The 21,140-nt window shown below is 42.8% G+C and overlaps 1 protein-coding gene across 7 annotated transcripts in view; it reads left to right on the top strand.

The window, feature by feature from the left end:
• The first annotated feature begins 2,451 nt into the window (after window positions 1-2,451).
• Window positions 2,452-21,140, top strand: part of rsf1a (remodeling and spacing factor 1a) — a 33,721-nt gene continuing 15,032 nt past the window's right edge. For 3 of the 7 annotated variants that reach the window (XM_042413670.1, XM_042413669.1, XM_042413668.1), the window contains exons 1-13: window positions 2,452-2,861; window positions 6,115-6,206; window positions 6,568-6,660; window positions 6,764-6,969; window positions 8,913-9,031; window positions 10,442-10,549; window positions 13,853-15,179; window positions 15,318-15,534; window positions 15,628-15,837; window positions 18,040-18,144; window positions 18,320-18,399; window positions 18,492-18,540; window positions 20,173-20,279. In XM_042413670.1, coding sequence (XP_042269604.1) covers window positions 2,708-2,861; window positions 6,115-6,206; window positions 6,568-6,660; window positions 6,764-6,969; window positions 8,913-9,031; window positions 10,442-10,549; window positions 13,853-15,179; window positions 15,318-15,534; window positions 15,628-15,837; window positions 18,040-18,144; window positions 18,320-18,399; window positions 18,492-18,540; window positions 20,173-20,279 — 2,867 coding nt within the window. In that variant the 5' untranslated portion in view covers window positions 2,452-2,707. Of the gene's footprint in view, window positions 2,862-3,163; window positions 3,398-3,426; window positions 3,834-3,886; window positions 3,905-6,114; window positions 6,207-6,567; window positions 6,661-6,763; window positions 6,970-8,912; window positions 9,032-10,441; window positions 10,550-13,852; window positions 15,180-15,317; window positions 15,535-15,627; window positions 15,838-18,039; window positions 18,145-18,319; window positions 18,400-18,491; window positions 18,541-20,172; window positions 20,280-21,140 lie in introns of those variants that run through there. The other 4 variants (XM_042413671.1, XM_042413672.1, XM_042413674.1 and 1 more) reach the window with 4 other exon arrangements.

Raw genomic sequence — 21,140 nt, 5'->3', positions numbered from 1 at the left:
AATCGCGATGTGACCCGTAGTTTGTATTTGTTTATGATGGATATACAGCTGGTCTGAAAAGTTAGTCTTGAGAGGGGGATTCTTCCTGTGATTGAGATATTTCCAACAATTCCTGAAGGCAGCATCCCGTCCTGAGCAGCGTGACAACATGCGCAGCGGGCAGCGGCAGCAGACTGATTTATACTTCAAATATTTAAAATACGAACTGTACAGATAACAGACAATTAATCTTTGCCAACAAATCATGAGAAATTAAGTTAAAGAAGCGTTTGTAGCGTCAGTTCCGTCGTTCACACATCTCTTATGTTTTTGAGGGAAAATGATGCGCAGTTGTGTTACGACGTTTCTCGGTGTATTCTGGGAACATTTGTGGAATGAAAACCAAAACCATTTTGAACTGTTGATGTTATTCTATCGCGATGAATTCTGGGCATTTCTCGCTCTGGTCCTCCCAACTTCTCTCAGCTGCGTCAAGCTGCTGTCAAACATACGCTATGAGACCGGAAGTCAAGAGTTTCATCTCTCAATAAAATGTGTATAGACACAAACAAAAAAACAAAGACATCTCTGATTATCAAGGCTGCAACCAACAGTGATGGAAGAAATATTCAGATCCTTTACTGGTTTTTCACTGCTTTTTGTAAGACGTAAAAAGCCAAAAAGATTGGAGACCACTGGCTGAATTCCATTTATTTTGTTGTTGTTTATATTTCTTATCGGTTAGCTTGTTTTCTGCACTGCTGTAACATGCAAATTTGTAATCTAGCCACAAGCTAATTGTATGTAAAGTAGTGTAAACTAGCTCCACCTCCAGCAGCTACAACAGTAACATGCTGCTCTAACACTGATGCTTCAGTTTTAATAATCTAATGATGTCATATATAATAATATATCAGTCAGAGGGACCAAACCACTACTTTTACTGCAATACTTTAACTACATCAAGCTCATAATACTGATGTACTTTTACTGTTGCAGGATGTTTCATGCAGGACTTTTACTTGTAATGTAGTATTTTAACATCGCTCTATTGGTACTTTTACTGTAATAAAGGATCTAAATAGTTCTTCCATCACCTCAGTGCTGCTCCTGCTGGCTCCCTGCAGGATTTTCTGAAGGATTAACAACATGAGTGCTGATTTAATAAAAACCAAGAGTGAAAACAACTCGTGACTGCCTTTCCCACAACATCAACAGACTCTTTTCATGCAGGATTTTTACTTGTGAGACTATAAAGTTTTATCTTAATTGACTAATTGATGCAGCTCTACAGCTTATCACACAAAACAATATTGTGAGATTTTGATTGATTGAATTATTATTTAAGTGTTCTGAACCTTTCTGGCTCTCAGCCCATATGGGCTTACAAGACACTGAACAATAATAACCAGGACGGCCGCACGACAGATCATGATGTACATTTCAGAACATTCAGTTTACATGGCAGAGCTGTCCTGTTATGATGGATGCAGTGTCGCCAATACAAAAATCTCCATATTAAAAAGCCAAAACTCAACATATCAGCTTCAGACAACTCCACCCACACCCTCAGATCTGCCAGCAGCTCGCTCCTCCAGGCCACCCAGTACTAAGCTCCGCACCACGGGGGGATCGAGCCTTCTGCTCTGCTGCACCACGCTGGTGGAACAGCCTTCCTCACCGTCTAAGGGCAGCACAGAGTCTAGACTCTTTCAAAAAAAAAACCCTTTTCTATTCAGGATCTTTTTAATCTTCTTAGTCCTGAAATATAAAGTTGTTCTTCTCAAAGTCAAACTCGTCAGACATCTCTTCCCCAATGTCTCTCTCTCTCTGAATGACATCTTTATCCTTCTCTCTCTCTCCTGTGTGAATAATGTCTTTTCTTGTCTCTTCTCCTCTGTTTGCATGTGCAGTCTGTCCTCCTGCCAGGTCTCCATGGTGATGGAGGTCGCGTGGCTCAGGTCTTATTCTGTTCTGGTGGCACCTTGAAGCTGCTCCTTGTCCTCTTCATCACAATGTTCATATATATATATATCATAAATCCATTATAATTTAGTTATCCTGTTCCATGCTGTAATTTGTGTTCTATTCTCTACACATATTTATTGCTTGTCTGTCCAACCTGGGAGATGGATCCCTCCTCTGTTGCTCCTCCTGAGGTTTCTTCCATTTTTTCAAGTTTTTTTTTGTTTTAAGGAGTTTTTTCCTTATTTGAATCGAGGGTCTGAGGACAGAGGATGTTGTATCGCAGTACAGACAGTACAGTAAAGCCCCTTGAAACACATTTGTGATTTGTGATGTTTGACTATACAGATAAAATTTGACTTGACTTAATGTTGTGTGTTTTATGTTATTAATACTGTAGCACTCTGAGTTTCACTATGAATGAAAAGTGCAGTACATGCATTATTATTATTATTATTATTATTAACCAAACCAAATCAGTTGGATCTTCTCAAACAAATAATTCCTCAAGTCACTGTACAAAGAGCAATAAAATACTAAATGCAATTCATCCTGGACAGCACCAGGATCACACATGTGTATTTTCTGCTCATGTTTACTCCCCAGCGGATTTATTTTGAGATGTGTAAGCGGAAGGTTGTCGCTCTCCTTCGCTGTAACTTGACGCCGGCGGCCGCTTCACTGCCTCCATTCATTTCACCCGCACACAGTCGCATCCTCGCAGCGGCGGGCCCTCCCCTCCTGTTTCTCTCCGCCTGGAAAGATGGCTGCTCCGGCGGTGGTGAGGAGCTCCGGCCCGGCGCTGTGCCCGAGCTTCGCGGTGGTCTGCTCGTTCCTGGAGCGGTACGGAGCGGCGCTGGACCTACCCGAGATGACTTTCCCGCAGATGGAGAGGTATCTGCGGGACAAAACGGCAGGTGAGAGAAGCGGGGAGGGCGGTGGGCAGGGAGAGAGAGAGAGAGAGGGAGGAGGAGGAGGAGAAGGAGGGGGGGGGGAGCGCTGCTTTTCAGGGGAGAAGAAGTGGTGGAAAGCTGCGACACTCGAAACCAGAGGAGAAGGGAAGGGGGGCACTGCTACCTCCACCACCATCTTCATCATCTTCTTCATCATCGTGATGAGGAGGAGGAGGAGGATGATGAAGAGTGTGTGTGTGTGGCCCGGCTGAGCAGCATCACATTAGGAGTTTACTCCGTCAGTTTATGTGTTGTTTTCCGGTTGTGGCAAAAAAAAAAAAAAAAAAATCTGAAAATTAGAGTCAGTCTCTCTTTGAAGAACAACCATTTTGTTTTGCCCAAGTTTTGTGTGAAAACAGTCAGTGAGAGAGAAACAGAGGCTGCTAACATGAAGCTAACTCCAAACAGCGCACACTTCACCCCCGTGTGGATGTGTGTGTGTGTGCTAAAGTTACGGGAAACGGGGGCTGCATAATTTGGCACGGCGCCTCGAGCTTGTGGTTTGTTTTTTCAGTTAATCAAGTGACAGGTCATCGATAATGTTGTCACGGCTGGTATTGATCAGTTAAACTTGGTGAGGGAGCCATGATGCAGCACTGCCGAGTGACCACACACACAGGCAACCAGTTAGCTCCGGACGGTTGTCAGGTGTAATTTTTCACCGGCCTTGCCTCACAGGCAGCCGGACTAGAGTGTCTCCAGCGTGCCCCTGTGTTTATGTATCCACCGTGGGCTCAAGATAATGACATTTTCTTTCCTTTCGCCTGTATTTTAGGCAGCTGTTACAGCTAAGCGAGAGATGTTCGCTGAAAACAGTGGATGTTAATTTTTGGCCGTTGGAGTGGCTGTCAAATCTGCACATGCGCAGTAGGGGTCTACTAGCTGCTGGCTAGCTAGTGAAGCTAGCATCTGGGATTCCATCAACTTTTAGTCAAAGTAAAACACGGACTCCTACAGTTATATTATTGAACACTTATCGATTTATCAGGGAGACGTGTTTCAGACTCGTAGGTGTCGTGTTAGCAGCGTCCCTCTTTCTTCTTGCTTGTTAGCGATTGTTTTCAATTACCGTTAGTCCCACGACGCTGAAGTTAGCTTGGGATTCATGGTTAAGGGAGCAGGAAAGGGGAAAAATAATAACATTTAACGGCTGATTCTCCGTTTTTGCACCACGTACACTTGTGAAAACAGTGTCAAGCATCGTAGCAAAAGTCTTAACGCTGTTTTAACACAGTTTCGTGAATCCTTTATTTTTCTTATGAAAACAGAAAAAAGGGCGATTCACTGCTTTCCCCCCACATCCAGGTTAAAAAACACAACACTTAGACTAAATCTTAATAATAATCTAATGAGTCTCCTGGTGAATCTAGTACAGATTTGACAAGTCTTAAATGTATAGGTTATTGATCTATACCTGGTGTAATATGGTCTGGATGAAGAAAATATAGTGAAATTACCCTTTTTCAGAAGTGTAAGTGGTGGAAAAACAGAATCAGCCATTGAATATCATTATTTGTTTCCCTTTACTCTCCCCCTAACTTTTCCATTAACCCAGAATCTGAAGCTAACTTCAGGTCTGTTGCTTACGTCGGCTTCCAGCTACACCACATACAGTAGAATAAAGTTAGATATTAAACAGAATATTCAAGCCGTACATCAGCTATAATGTGTCTGTGATATTTCAGTCAGCCATAATTAACTGCTCTTTCCTACTCGAGATGTTGATAATGTGAAAACAGAAAAAAATTAGTTTACACATGCCAGCAGAGAAAACTGGAATTCCTTGTAAATTCAAGGACTTCATAAATGTCTCACATCAGCAGTGGTGGAAGAAGTACACAGATCTTTTACTTCAATAAAATTAGAAATATCACAATGGAAAAATACTCCAATACAAGAAAAAGTCCTGCAATTAAAATCCTACTTAAGTTAAAGTACAGAAGTATTAAAAGTAAAAGTACTTGTTTTGTGGAAAATCCACCACAGTGACTGATATATTAAATATGTTTAATAAAGTACATTACTAATAGTGAAGCATCAGTGTTAGAGCAGCATGTTACTGTTGTAGCTGCTGGAGGTGGAGCTAGTTTCAACTACTTTATATACAGTTAGCTAGTTTAGTCCAGTGGTTGCCAACCTAGGGGTGGGGCCCCTCCAAAGGGTCAGCAGATAAATATGAGGGGTTGTGAGATGATTAATGGGAGAGGAAAGAAGAAAAAACAAAGTTCTCAAATCATTCTAACAAATGTTGTGGAGTAGAAGTATGAGGTACTTGAGTAAATGTCCTTCTGTTACATTCCACCACTGCACATCAGACCACACACTGAAGCCCTGCTGTTGTGTTGAAAACAGTCTTTTTGCTATTATTATATGACTGTGTTTACATTTACACAAATATTTACACTGTAGATTTGAAAGAAGAAGGAACTTCTTATCTGTTGAGCAACATTTGACTGGAAAAATCAGGGAAACAATTTCCTGATAATGTAAGATCCTCTTAAACATATTTTAAGACATCTAAAAATACTTTGCTGTCATCCATTTGTTTACCACATTCTTTCTCTTCACAAGAAGTTCAGTTATCTAAGATCAAATTTCTTAAAATTACATCCACTCCATCCATATCAATCTATAAATATGCAAATATTTTCCTTTCAAAAGCTGAAATGCTGAACACAAGATGTCTCCTACTTCACTGAAATTCTCATTGTATCTGCAGACAAGTTGCATATTCGACCACAACTGGCTCCCAAACTAGTTGTGGTGTCACAGTTCTTCAAGTCTCTTAAACCAGCAGTCAGGTGTCCATATGAACAGTGGAAGAGGTTTTCCTCGCTGTAAACATTCCTCCTGTTCATACTGGATATTAAAAGATCCTTCAAATGTGCTTTCAGTGGAAATGATGGAGGCCAAAATCAACAGTGTGTCCACAAGAGGAACCTTGGCACTAAAAAGACTGTAACGTTGAAAGATATCTACTTGATTTGACTCGTTTGGATGCTGAAGCTTCATATTCGCTTCAGATAAACTTTTAAATACATTTTGTCCTCCATCACTTCCATTGTAAGTGTTGCAAGTGTTGATTAATATCAAATGCCAATGCCTTGTTGAGTTTAGTTCTCATTAGAAATCCCCTAAAATACCACTGAAATGTGCACCAAGTGTGGATGCAGATGAACAGAGTCGTGTTTCTAACCATCCTGTGTGTGTTTTCTAGTTCCTAAACCTCTGGTGGAGCTCCATGTGAAGCTGCTCAGAAAACTGGGGAGGTCTGTTTCAACTGACCGCTGGGAAAAATACCTGGCCAAGGTGAGGGCTTTGTATATGTATGTATGTGTTCACATTCAAAGATGACTCACTGAAGAGGTTCAGCCATCATTAAATCCAGCTTTCTATGGATGCAGAGCTCACTCGCTGCTTCTACAGAGACCACACAGCTAAAATGAACTGTTCAGGTTGGGCAAAGTGTTAGTTAACGGGGATGGGATGCAGATACGGCCCCTGTTTGTCATTTAGGATGATAACAAAGGTTTGTTTGAGCTTTAAGAGGAGTGACGACTTAAGGATTTCCCACTAACTTTAGGGCCTTATGTGTTCAACAGATGAAGAAATGTTGAAAGAATGTGTGTGCAAATAGGCATGCAGTAACTTTAATCATTGTTTCCTGTAGGTTTGCCAGGAGTTGAACAACACCTGGGCATGGGAGCTGGAGCAGAAGGGCTACCAGGAGATGTCCATGGAGTGCAAGTCAAGCATCCTCAAAGTACGACACTTCCTGCTTTTTACTTCATGTTTTTAATGTATCCAGAAAGCTGAAACATCTGCAGTCAAAGCATCTCTTTGTTATCATTTTGTTTATCTTTCAGTATCTCTGCGAGTGTCAGTTCGACGACAACCTGAAGTTCAAGATGGCGATTAACGAGGAGGACCCAGAGAAGATGCGTCTGCAGCCTGTAGGTCGGGACCGGCAGGGCCTGATGTACTGGCTGCAGCTGGACCAGGAGCAGAACATCAGGCTGTACACCGAGGAGCAGGACGATCTGGATGGATCCACCTGGAACTGCATCGTCAGGTAGGTCTCTTAATCTGGTCTTTTAGCCCGGGTCGATCCACTTTAGCTGCGCCGCTCAAACCCGTGATGAAATGCCTGTTTGTCTTGGAGACCAGAGCTGTTTTTAAAAGTCTCTGTGTTCAGCTCTCTGTACTTTTGTAGCTTCTAACTGAACTTTTGTGGTTTGAAGTTTAGTTTCTCTCCTGCGTTCCTGTCTCGCGGATATCTGCTTTATTTTACTGTTTGCTGATCGCTTTCAGCTGCATCCGAGCCGCGTTAAGTTACTGCTGATGAAAACCCAACATTCCCTGCTTTTGGTGCTTCATATTAAAAGCCCCATGAAATGAAAAGTCTTTGTAGTTAATTATTCATTTATCTCTTGTTAAATGCCAAATATTTGTCTAATAAAATCAGTATCAGAGTATTTTCTCTTCCTGTAAAAAACGGTTTCAAATGTCTGATGACTCATCCTGCACTCGGGCGTTAACAAAGTTAACGAGTAGCAGCCACACCGGTTGTATAAAACCACATTTCACCGTTTTGTGGGTCGTGTTATCTAACAGAGCAACAATGGAGAGAAAGACAGGAAGAGATGTGTGTTTTCATTTCCAAAACAATGTGGCTGAGATTTAACTCATTTAACTCACTCCCTTGTCCTCTGGATCTAACAACAGGTGACTCAACTCTGTAAGCCCTGCCCACTTTTTAACAGCCTGATCCAATGCAAAGGATTTTTGTAAGTTCTATCAGATCCTCCAGAATATCCTCTATAGATTGGACCAGACAGTCAGCTTTCTCTGTGAAAGCCACGACTCAGTGACACGTCCTACCTGATGATGCAAAGCGCTGCAGTTCAACCACATTAAAACATCTGCTGAAAGCTGCTCGGCTCTGTAACCTCTGAATCTACATTTCATCTCATGAACGCAGATAATCTTGCTTTTAATTTCACAAGTTTAGATTATTAATTTCTAGTTTGAAATTGTGGGTGTGTGTGATGTGCTGTTATGTGTAGCTTTGTATTTTGTATTATGTGTCCTGTGTCAATTCAATTCAATTCAAATTTTATTAAGGACACAACTCATGGAGGGTCCGTAGCACAATAAAATATAAAGTGTAAAGTGTAAAACACACACACACACAAAAAAAAATTGTGCTGTTATATGTTTTAATTGTGACCTGCTGGAGGGACTGCAGATGAAAATGAGCTATAAGCTAAACTCTGGTACATCAAACGGTAACATTTAACACTCTACATGGTCCCAATAAATACATAAATCATTTAAACCCCTCTTGTAAAATCAAATATTCTGTTTCACTGGGAAATACATCACAGGACAGAAGCTAAAGAGGCTTTAACTTCTGTTTCACTGGAACTTTAAACGCTTTTAAATGACAAAATAACTGAATTAGCAGAGCTTTTCTACAATCCTGTAAAAACAGGTCAATACAACAAGATCTGGAGATATTTGGATCTATTTTTTTCCAGTGAAAAAAGTTTGATGAAGAGCTGTAGACGACAGGCAAACAGCACACCTCCAACAGGTAAACAGCTTCCTTTACCTTGCTGTACTGTGCAGTGGAAAAACACTGGCAGCGTGCCAGTTCAACTCCACTGCTCCCAGCATGGCTCAGCGTGACTACCCTCCAAAAAACAATGGAAAAACGCTACTGGTGTATCAGAGTGCAGCACCAGTGTCTCAGGCTGCAATCACGTCTCTAGTTACTGTTTTCTCTGCTAGTAAAAAATATGAGCTTTTTATAATCTGGCTTGGAGGAAGCTGAAAGTCTCCTCACTTCTCCTGAACAGTTTTTCCTCTCTGGATAAAAAGGCTTCAGTGTTTTATCAATTCACTGAGTCTGCTCACAAACCCCCCCCCCCCCCCCCCCCCCCCCCACCTCTGCCTCCTCCTCCTGTTGTTGTTGTTGAGCTGGTTTCATCTTGATCCCGACTGTCTCCTCAGGACTCGTAACGACCTGGCTGAGGCTCTGGAGCTGCTGAAGGCCCAGGTTGAGCCAAACCAGAACCGGGACCAGAACCAGGCTGGATCCAGGAGTGCCAGCCCCACAGGGAGAGATGCAGGTATGTCGGGCGAATGAGTAGATATTACTTTGAAGCGTAGGGTTTATATTATGGATACACATGTCGGTGATGATTTAAAATTAAATTTTAAAAGAGAGAAAATATTTAAACCCAAAAAGATTTTTATGTCTGTAGATGCAACTAAAAGCTGTTAACAGAAGTGACAGAATAAGTTCCAAAAGGGCAAAAAGTGACCAAACTATCAGTACATTTACATTTAAGTGGCCAGTTTCTCCAGAAAGCTGATTCCTTAACTGTCATGTAAACCAGAAACCTGGCTTCCATAATCAGGGTAGAGGATCAGAGAAACCTGGTTCTCCCAGGTAGATTTCTTCTGGAGAACACAGATTAATCTGCCACGTTTACAGGTAACCAGGTTTCTGATCAGCTTTTTACATCTACATGTGCAGAACAACAGACTGCAGACAGGAAGCGCTCAATAGCAGGATGTGTCCTCGTATTTTACACCAATGCATCCAAAGTCTGACTAAAGCTGAAACTGAAAGCAGCCTGTAGAAGTCTAACTAAATCAGTTTCCACCACTGAACGTTTGATTAGTTCAATTCAGACACATTTGCACTTACAACATTCTGGTCACCTAAAAAAAGTCTTGTTTGGGTTGAACTAAAAGACCCTCATAAGGAGTCAGATGTTTAGTTCTTTTTCCAGTAAGTATATTTTGTTTTAATGGTTTTAAGCCTGCTTTTCACTAGTGAAAATTAGCATTACCATTAGCACCATAGGCTGTAAATGCACCGCCCTAACCAAGCTAGCAGCTCTCGTCCATATATGGTCACTGCTGCCTCCAAAAAATCCAAGATGGTGACGGTCAAAATGCCAAACTTGAGGCTTCAAAGCAGGAATCCATAAACAAACGGTTGACGTCACCATGGCTACGTCCATTATTTTTATACAGTCTACGTTCCAAAATAATGTTGGTGGTCGGAGAGAAATCTGGTTACTGATGTGCTGCATGTCGACGCAGATTTACAGTAGCCAGGTTACTACAGTGCATGTAATCTGGTTTCTCTGAATAACCTGATTACTTAGATGCATGTAAAAGCAACATATTAATGTATAACATAAATAATCTAAAGTTAATCAAACCACAGAACTGAACTGTGCTCAGAGAAAGAAAGGAGCTGATCAAAAAGAGGTGCAATACTGTTTTTTTAAAGCATTAAAACATTAATTAAAAATAATCTAATAAACTGAAGTTGAAAAATTCAAAAGTCCAATATCACACCACAGTTTCTGACTTCTTGTGCCAATAATGGGTGAAAAAACAGCCCAAGATTGTTAATGAGGACTGGATTTAATTTGTGGGATGAACCTTTATTCTAGAAACATTTTCACCACAACTGTGTGTGTGTGTGTGTGTGTGTGTGTGTGTGTGTGTGTGTGATTTAGGGGACGAGGTCACTGGAAACACCAACCCTGAACCCTCCAAGACCTCCGAGGAACACACTGATGGCAAGAAGGTCGACCCTGTGAAGGAAGAGAAACCCCTCAGACAAGGTGAGATTTATGACACTTTTAGGTTTAGTTTCATCAGAAAGGCAACTTTAAACAGATACAACAACATTTTTAAATTAAGTCTGTAAATTTAATGGTATAATATGTAATTATTCCACATTAAAATGTCTAAAAACAACTAGACCTATGTTATATATGTTGTTGAGTTGTGTACTTACATTATCCCAAATGTTTCCAACAATGTTCAAACTCAGAGAAATCTGTAATTTAATCAAAGTAACGGACCGTTTCATTTGGTCGCCTGTCGATGGCGTCATATCTCCTCTACCAAAGAGTAAACACGCACCAGATGCATACGGCGGCGCTGTGTTTGTCCGCTACAATGGCGTCTACCAAAGAGTAACTTACACACATACAAGATAATACATCGGCGTTGTGGTTGTTCCACACAAACTGTTATAAATGGACTTTTATTCAGTTTTAAGCCACATTTTTATGATAAATTTAGGTGGTTTTTAACTATATCTTTTAGCCAGAAGAAGGATTTTAGTCATTGGACGTCTGGACGTCTTAAGTTATCAGAGAAATAAACTGGACAAACGTTAGCAGCAGCTCGGCTAACAGCCCCTCCAGGAAGTCCGGTGGTCGCCAAACATCGTTGGAGAAATATTGATTTTTTTTTTTTTAGGTGAAACAGCTTTAATTAGTATTTTAATGACTTTAATCTGCGTGTACGTTTGTTCTGGAGAGGAGGAGACCTCTGCGAGTAAAAACATCCCAACTGATGAACACTGGAGTAATCCTATCCTGGTGAAGCTGGTTATTTAACAACGAAGAAAACAATTCCCATGATCCCTTGCTACTTCACACCGTCATCACACTCCGTCTTTTGTTATTGTTTTGACTGAGACCCCTAGCGGCTGAAATTACATATTGTGTGTTTAAAGTCTGTAAATTAAAAAACATGAATAGATGATTGAATCTGATGGACAGATCTTATCATCTCTGATGCGTGTAAAGTGTTGAGTTAAGTGTACAATAGAGAGCGAACAAGAAACGAGTGATGACATACAACCATGTTCCTCAGCCAGACTGAAGCTACAGATGTAGCAGCGTCTTAAACCACCAGGACGCCAGACTGACCTTTGTGTTTGTACCGTTTCAGGGTTTGTCTCTTAACATCCGGTTGCTGTTTCTGACTAAAGTAAATACAAACCCCAAAGTCTCGGTCCTGATTGGTTCACACAGCCTGCCGTACTTTTCCCAAAGTTGAGAACACATGTCCGCATATTTGAGGAGGTCATGTAGGGCTGGGCAATATGGACAAAATCAAATCATGATATTTTTAACCAAATACGACGAGGGATGACCCTTACTGACCATTAAACAATAGAGACCGGAGCAGAAGTATCAAAATTCAACAGAATTAATTTTTTGTACAAGAAGGAGAGTTTCACAATGCAGCACACAAAGAAAAAGGCTCCCAGTGGAGCATTTATAACAGGGTTTCACAGTTCTTCTCTTAATCTATCAAAATACAGACTCATAGATAACGTCGTGTCTGTTTTCAGTTCTCCTGCCCAACTGACCCCCAGATGACATGTCTCACTCTGTCTCCAACCCATTTCTACATCTTCCTCTTTACAAATATCATACTAAACTTCCTTTAACCTCAGCTGATGAGTCTGCTGATGTTGTAGAGGTGCAGTAAAAAAACAGGAACAAGTCATCATGATCAAGATAAAATAGTAACACTCATACACAGTGTAATCATAATTTTTGTAACAATGACTAATGGTGGTTTCACCAAATATTTACACAATGAGATTTTTGATGAATAATCATCAGTAATGTGGATATAATGACTAAGTGGGTAAATTAAAGAAGAGCAGTCTGGTAAGTTCAGAAAATGACATCATTTACTGTAATGCAGCCATTAAAACCAGTAAAAGACGACACTTATGATACATTACATATCCAAAATCTAACACGGTATCTAGTTTCATATCACGATATCGATATAATATCCATATATTGGCCAGCCCTAAGGTCATGTGACCTGACACAACCACATCCAGCGCACATATGAGATTTAGGCTGCATTCACACCAAATCAGGCGGTGCAGTGTTCAGCTGCAGGGTGGAGCGGAGGTGTGTGTGGTGGTGGTGGGGGGGCGTGGGCGTGTTTATTTGTGCTCTAGAATGTAACCGCTGTGAAACAATCAGAAAATAATGTTTTATTGATCTGATTCACCGGCTTTCTCGCTACTAGCCCTCCCTCCCTTCATTCACTCTCTAGCTCGCTCGACCACAGCTGCTCTCTCGCTCTCTTTTTCTCTCGTCTTTTTTAAAATGAGTCTACAACTCTTGTCAGTCTGATCTCCCGCTGGCTGTGATTGGCCACCGCAGCCTTCAGCCACAGTGACGTCGGGTTGCGTTTCTCCAAAAGTTGACTCTGGCTCAACTTTCCGGCCGCGGTCCAGGATGACTGGCGTTTCCGCCGCACCGCCTGATTTGTTGTGAATTCAGCCTAAAAAGACTTTGGAGTCAAATTACATTCAACATTAACTAGTTTACAACTGTGTTGCTGTTTCTATGGTGAAAACTTTCAGGAGCTCTGATGCTAATGTAGCACTACAATGATGCAGGTTAATAAGTTATTAACATTACTTTAATTCTTTACAAATGATCACTAAACCAGAAGTCTGTTTTTAACTTAAAACACATCTTTTCACCCAACTATGTAATGTGACATTTTATATATAATATAAGTTGGATTAATTAGCTTGTTACACAATAAGAAGCTCATGCAATGAGAAACTGGACTGTGCAGTGTAATAGTGTAACTAACCTGACATGTTTTGACAGCTTCTGTTCTACCATATAGTCATAAACACATTGTGAGCAGTCACATGACTGTTGTAACAGTAACACAAGCAGCTGATCCCCATGTTGTTTTTGTGGGAGAAATGATTTAATAATCAGCTGACGTTTGTCCTTCATGCTGTACGTCGTCTCATAAATCAGATATTTGCTCAAATGTCGACACAAGCTGATCACAAGCAGCAGATGTTAACAAACATGATGTGATGTAACCCCGCTTCCTGTATGGATGGGAAGTTAAATTTCTTGTCTCTGAAACACAGATCAATCATTTTATTTCTGTCACTGAAAAAGAGGGATGGGGAAACTGGTGGGAGTATCCAGTCTACCACTAGATACAAGAAGAATATAAAATGACCTTTAAACCCAACATTCTCATTTTGACACTGTTCCCAGAGCTCTGTCTGTTTCATGTTTGCTGTTTCCAGCAGTGTGATCTTTGTCTTTTTTTTTGTTTCACAGCGGTAAAACAGGAGCAGCCACAGACTCTCAAGCAGGAAAACACTGATGCTGAGGTGAAAGAAGAGAAGACGGACCACAGACCGCCGCCTGTCTTCGATAACCGCGTGAGCACCATCACCACCGTCATCAAATCAGAATCCAGGGACGCCGACGCCCCCAAAAACGCCGTGTCTGTCGTCATGGCGCCGGGCGCTGCTGTGCCAAAACAGGAGACTAACAAGGAAGAGGAAGCAGAGCGGGCGGTCGTCAGGAGCAACCAGCAGGCCAAGATACCGCTGAAGAAGAGGGAGCTGAAGCTGGCTGAGAGCTACCACAGCAACCACCTTAACAACAGTAACAGCAGCAGTATTATTGTGTGTAACCCTTCAGTGATCCAGACTAAAGACAGTCAGGGGAGAGAGGGGATGCTGCCTCACTCGTTAGCGCCGCCCGGTGGCCCGACATCCTCACAACAGCAGCAGCAACTAGCAGTCACTACATTGAGGCAGGAGCTGACCAACGGGAGGTCGTCTCTCCTCCTGCCGCACAAAGAGGGACAGAACGGAGTCATAGGGGTCATAGGTCAAGTCGGCGTCGTAGGTCACGTGGGGGTCATCCGCAGCCCGTCCGAGCGTCACAGAATGCCCAACGCTGAGCAACAGGAGCAAAACGGGCCAAGTTTAGAGCACCACGGCTCCAGAGCTGTGGAGGAAGAGCGGGAGGTGAGCCGGCAGTCGGTGCTGGTGAGGAAGGGACCCGTTGAAGGAGAGACAGCAGCGGCGTCCGTTACCGTGTCCTCACTGACTCAGTCCACAGAGGAACCCAAGAGACAGACGACAGAGGACCAGGTTAAAAAAATGACCAAGGAGCAGTCAGACAAGGGGACAAAAACTGGGCTCAGCAGTCCTCAACGAAAGGATGAAGACCAGGACAGGAAGGAGGAGGGGAGAGGAGGCGTGTCCGGGTGCCCTGCGGCAGAAGAAGGAAGTAAGGACGAGCATGAAAAGAATAAAAGCACTTTAGGAAAGGTGGAGGCAGAGCCAGCGAGCACTGTCCCACCTCTAAAAGAAGTCCAGCAGGATCAAGAGGACCACCATAGAGAGGGGATCAACGGTGGGCTGGTAGCCCAGGTTAGGCTGAAGGACTCTGGGCTTGAGTCAGAGGAGAGGCAGGGTCCCCTGGAGGAAGCCTCCTCTGAGCTCCAGAAAGAAGGAATCAGGTTGAAGATCAAGATCCCTCCCCATCGAAGGAACAAGCTGAGGGGAAAAGGAGGGAAAGAGGAGGAGAAAGCGAGGGAGCAGGTGCAGGAGGAAGGGAGGTCGCTGAGGAGATCTGCGAGGATTTGCAGGTATGTGGGTAATAAAATTCATGAAACTGGGGGATTAGAGATCAGACTATGCACGTTTGTCTTTGTGATATCTCAGGTACAGCCGCTTCCAGTGGACGGATAATAAATTCAGTGCCATCTATACCTTTTTTCTTGAAGATCATCTGCTTTGCCAACCTGCAGGCCGAGCTCGAAGGTGGCCGAGAGCCAGAGAAAGAAACCACAAAGAAAGCAGGCGCTGCCCACCAGGACGAGGGGAGGAGAAGAAGAAGGAGAGGGGGAGGAGGACGAAGAGGAAGAGGACGAAGAGGAGCAGAGCTTAGCTACAAAAAAAGACAGAAAAGCAGAACCTGTCGGGCAACTCAGGAAACGAAGGGTAACATGTTTCCACACATGTCCTGTGAGAATGAACACATGATATTTTTTGCTATTTCCTCTGTGTTTGCTTATTTCTCTGTCGTGTTTTCAGGGTAAACGGAGGCATCGACGCCCCCGATGGTCCAACATTCGTTCGAAGAGACGCAAACTGAACGAGGGAGGGGAGGTGGAGCACAGAGGGAGGGAACGAGGAGAGGAGGAGAGCGAGGGAGGGAGCGACTCCGAAGAATCATGTAAATCAGAGGAGATTCCCAATGAGGATGCCTGCAGTCACTGTGGCCTGCCCAACCACCCCGAACTGGTGAGAGACTGTTTGACTGTTTTATTATAAACATACAAATTTGGATACTTGTGTCCACACACTTTTGTATATTTTTTTGGGAGGGCTGTTGGTTATGATTTGGGCGCTTGGTGCCACCTGGACACATCATCAGTGATGAACTGGTCACAGGGTGTTTTGGGTCTTAGATCATCAGACACCCTCGCCCGGGCGACCCAGTCAGGGGTGATCAGCCCCTGACTTGTGACCAAGTGGCCCACTACTCCAAGGATCCCCCCTCCGGATCCACAGCCATCTTGAGGCCTCTATGATGTTCTTGATGGCTCTTTTGCACAGCTGGCCTTTTACTCCAGGGGTTCGGTGTAATGACTGGCCAGCGAAACCCCGTCACCCCACCTCAACTGGTTCGCCGCAGGCTTTCCAGCCTTTGCTCCTGCACTCCTTTACCAGCTCAGCGTATTTGGCCCTCTTGTGCTCATTAGCGTCCTCAATCCGGTCTTCCCAGGGGACAGTAAGCTCTACCAGAACCACTTGCTTCGTTGACTCTGATGTTAACACCATGTCCGGGCAGAGTGGAGTGGCTGAGATGTATTCTGGGAACTTGAGCTGCCTTCCCAGGTCGACTTGGAGCTTTCAGTCCCGTGCAGTGGTGAGAAGCCCTCCGGAGGAACTTGGCTGATGTTGTGCTTTCTCCCCAGCTCTGATGAAGGTGATGGATTGCTTGGGGGTGAGCTGGTACTTCGCTGCGCTAACCGTGTCTGCCAGGGCTCCACTGAAGAGAAATCTTAAAGGAGACATATTCTGCTTTTTGTGATTTTCTGTTATTTATATCCTGTTCTGATGTTAAACATGGTTCCATGACTTGAGATGAACTTATGTAAAAATGCTGCCTGTAAGTCAAAAACCAGGGCTTCAGCCTGCTCTGGACGCTACGTTTGCATAGTTACCTCTACTTCCTCCTTGTGATCACATCAGATTGTTCATGCATGACTGTGATTTGGGCTCCAACATGTTCGGATGTATTTAAGAAGTTTCCATTTCAGGTAAAGAATTAGAAAAAAAAAGTGAAATCCTGCCACTGCTGTTTGCTGACGTCTCCTGAGGGGAAGCTTCCTGAAGCTAACCAATCAGAACCGAGTGGGCTCATCAGGAGGCGGGGCCTTAAAAAGACAGACAGAGTTTCAGACAGAGGCTGAACTGAGGGGCTGCAGAAAGAGTCAGAAGATAAATAAGGTTTTTAACTGTAAATCATGCAAAGAATATAACTGTTGAGCACATTAACAGCAACAGTTTGGGGAGGATCCTTCACTGGTTTCAACACAGCAACACCAGCATGCACGGCTCCAGAAAGAAATGGTTTTCTCAGTTTGGTGTGGAAGAACTTGTCTGGCCCTGACCTCAACCTCCCAGTCCAACACCAGCTGTGAGTCAGGTCTTATCACCAAACATCAGTGTTTGGACCTCACTAAAGGGAGCAAATCCCCCCGCAGCCAGCGTCCAACATCTGCTGGAAAAACCTGAAACCAGAAGAGAAGTTACAGCAGCAGATGAATCAGCCGTTTAGGAATTAAATGTTCAACAATCACATATGGGTGTAATTTTCAGGTGTCCACATGCTTTTGTTTATGGACTTGATAAGATCATTTTCAAAAGGTTTTGCATGACTTTTCTTCGCATGTATCACTTTGGCAAACAGATTCTGCACTAAAATGAGTTGATAAGATAATGATAAGCTGCTTTATGTGTCCTGATGTCACACAAATTAGGACAATAAGTAATAATTGTTTCATCATTGCATCTTAGTTTTCCCATCACATACTGGCAATCACAAACCTTTAGGGAAGCACGATAATATCAGCACGTCATCGGTATCGGCCCATAATAGCTTTAAAATGCTGATTCGTTGCCTCGTCCTCCACCGCCTGCAGACTGATTCTCCCTGATGGTCCCAGTGCGTCTTCCCACTTTAACCTGAATAACAAACCAGTGCTCTGATTGGATCCACACGGAGAGCCGGGGGGCTAGCTGGGAGGCTAGCTGACTGTGCTTCCCTCTCCGGTTAACGCTCCGCTAGCATCTCTGTCAATTAGTTAATTGATTAACCACATGTGTGCACAGGTCCACATTTATACCAAAGATAAAAGTGAAATGAAAGATTGAAGCCATTTGAGTGCTTGGTTGTCGGTGAAATGATGGTTGTTTACTGTGTTTGTGTGTCTTCAGATCCTGCTGTGTGACTCTTGCGACAGTGGATACCACACCGCCTGTCTGCGGCCGCCGCTCATGTTGATCCCAGATGGAGAGTGGTTCTGTCCTCCCTGCCAACATGTAAGCTGTATGTGTGTGTGTGACGGAGAGGAAAAGACTGACACATAAAGCACAGTTGATTCTTTTTTTTTTCTTTTTATCAAACGATAAACCTTTTTATGTTTTGGTGGTAAAACTTTTTTGAAAGTTTGAAATGTTTGACTTGTGGTGCTTTTGGTTTTTTTCCTCCCTTCAGAAGCTGCTGTGTGAGAAACTGGAGGAGCAGCTGCAGAATCTGGACAGCGCTCTGAAGAAGAAAGAGCGAGCAGAGAGGAGGTACACACACACACACACACACACACACACACACACACTCTTTAACTCAGAACGATGTGAATTTTGACCCTCGTCTCTCCCCGTCTGCTCAGGAGGGAGCGGCTGGTGTACGTGGGAATCAGTGTGGAGAACATCATTCCTGTGAGTAAATAACAAAGTGCTTAAAGGATCATTCCGGCTAAACTTCTCTTATTGTCAACAAATCTCATGTTTGGATCCGAACCAACAATGAACTGGAGTCCGTTTCACAAAGCAGGTTCAACAAACTCTGAGCTGATCTACTCTGAGATAGGAAACCGGTTCCAGAACAGCTGATTTGAGTCACTTTAATCAACTCGGAGTAGTTAAGCACGTGCGCCACAACTATAAAAAGCCAGCATCAAATGGAGCCCCCGATTCGACGAGTCACCATGGCAACGGGGAAGAGGATGGCTGCGTTTTTCACCCCGCTAGCACTAGAAATCTTAACGCGCTCATACGGCGAGTTTGAACATGTTTTCAGAAAGAAGTGCGACACCGCTGCAGCTGCAAAAAAGAGAGGGAGACGGCGTGGGAGAACATCACTGCTGCTCGGGTCAATGCGTAAGCTTAAATACAGGGGTCACCTATTAATGTATTTCATTTACGTGCAATCCCGCAGGGGGAGAAGTGCACTTGACAGCAGTTTAGGATGAAACATAAAAACAGATCATGTTTTACATTGTAAAGTAAATATGAAGTGGCTGTTTGACCCAACATAACACTGGTTTCACACATATAAATGTCTTCTCATCTATATCATGTTCTGTTTTAAATAATTAAGCCTATTTAAACTAACACAGACTTCTACTCAGCCAGCAGCACCATCACCTCTAACGGAGCAGAGCAGCTGATCCTAAGCTCAGAAAGAGAATTGTCTGGAAACGCTAGAACATCTACGCGCGGTCTGATAACCGTCTCTCAACGAATATTTAATTCTCTGCGCAGTAATGCTGCACCTTCATCCACGGGATCGTTATCAAAAGGACATGCCATTTTTTTTTAATGATTTTTTTGAATGACAGACGGCAGAACGAGGCTGCTGACTGGGTGAATGAGGAGTGTTTGGCTCTGAAAGAGGGCGGAGACTGAGAGAAACTCGAGGTTCATTGAGGAAAAACCTGGTTAGGTTCATAGAGTCTGTTGCTACGGTAACTGACCGAGAGCTTAAGTTACCTCTCTCTCTGAATCAGGCTAGAGTTACCCCTCTTTCTCTGGTTTGAGTTACCTTCCTTTTTGAAACGGAAAACTCAGAGTTTCCCTCATTTCAGGGTCTAAACCTGCTTTTGTGAAACGGACCCTGATCTACTAACAAGTATTGTTTTAGTATCTGAAGCCTGATTATATTTTATTCCTCTGTTCTGCACATGCTCAGTGGCACCAGAGACTGAAAACATGAACTCTTCATGATGAAGGAACATGTCACTGACGTGTTTTTAATAGTTTTTTGGAACAACAACGGAGGAATAAGATTTATCAGTGTGTGACCTGTTCAGATGATGACTGTGTCTCTTTCCCTCAGTGTTAATTTCACCTTTTTTTAAAGAGGTTTGTACTCAAAACTCTGGAGTTTTCACTCACATTTGTAATTATCAAACTGCAACGGCTGAATTTTATATTTCAGATGGAACGCAACATAAAGTTCATCATCTAGTGAAACAGACTTAAATCAAATTGACTGTTTGATGTAAAGAAAATATCAGTCTGTATTTATGTTGTTAAACATTTAAAGATAATTGTCTGGACTGTTTTTAGGAGGGAGATGAGGAGGAAGAGGAGAAGTCGGCAAAGAAGAAAGATTCCAAAAAGAGTAAAAATCTTGGGAGGAGATCGACCAGAACCAGGAAGCACATCAGCTACAGGTTGGTGAGATCTGTTAGAAACAGCTTTAATGGGATATTAATAATATTTAGATGAATTAAACTACTCATGGAAACAGCAGCTATGTGTTTATTTATAAAATAACAATATTATGTCTGTAGAATCTGAATCATAAAAACACTCTCACTTTGTTTATTTTTTTCTTCATGAGCCAAAAAGCTTCTTTTCTTCTTCTCTGGTTCAAGTACATCTCGGCTCTTTCAGGAACAACATGAAGCTGCAGAGTTTCCTGTGTTATAGACTTTCACAAACTAAATATTTTATTTAAACATTTACAGCAGTTCTTCTTGTTCCTTCAGGTTTTTTCAGGATTTAACAGATTTAAATTGTCTGTTTGTGTTATTGTTCTCAGGCTGTTGTGTGAGACGCAGCTATAGATCTATAATCACATCTCTCTCTATCTCATCCTAATGAAACACAACTGAACAAAACTGCAGAATACATTTTCCTCCTCAGAGAACATTTGTAAAGATAATTATTTTTTTTGCAACATATCAGAACTTCTATCATGTAAATTAATGTGTATGTATCAGCCACCAGTCTGCCTTTTCTCCCCTGTATCTTTGCTGTACTTTTCTATATTTTGTATTGCTGTCACTGACTGGATCAGTTGAATAGCATGAATGGGAGAACTGGTCCATATTTTACAGTAGAGGTCTTCACTTGTCCAAAATGTTGGACCTGATCTGAAACAGCCTTGTGGAAAACCTGCCTGAACCCGATGTGCATGAGTTAATTTTATAGCCGAGTAGAGTTGAGCGTAATAGACCCGATCAGGACATGAACAGACCCTCAGACAGCCCTGATGCTCTATCGGTTAGTTCACAGCAAGTGTAGGAACC

The sequence above is a fragment of the Thunnus maccoyii genome, chromosome 6, assembly GCF_910596095.1.
Source record: "Thunnus maccoyii chromosome 6, fThuMac1.1, whole genome shotgun sequence".
Taxonomy (NCBI): Eukaryota; Metazoa; Chordata; class Actinopteri; order Scombriformes; family Scombridae; genus Thunnus; species Thunnus maccoyii.
The sequence above is the reverse complement of the archived record's forward strand: the minus strand, read 5'-3'. Positions and strand labels throughout refer to the sequence as shown.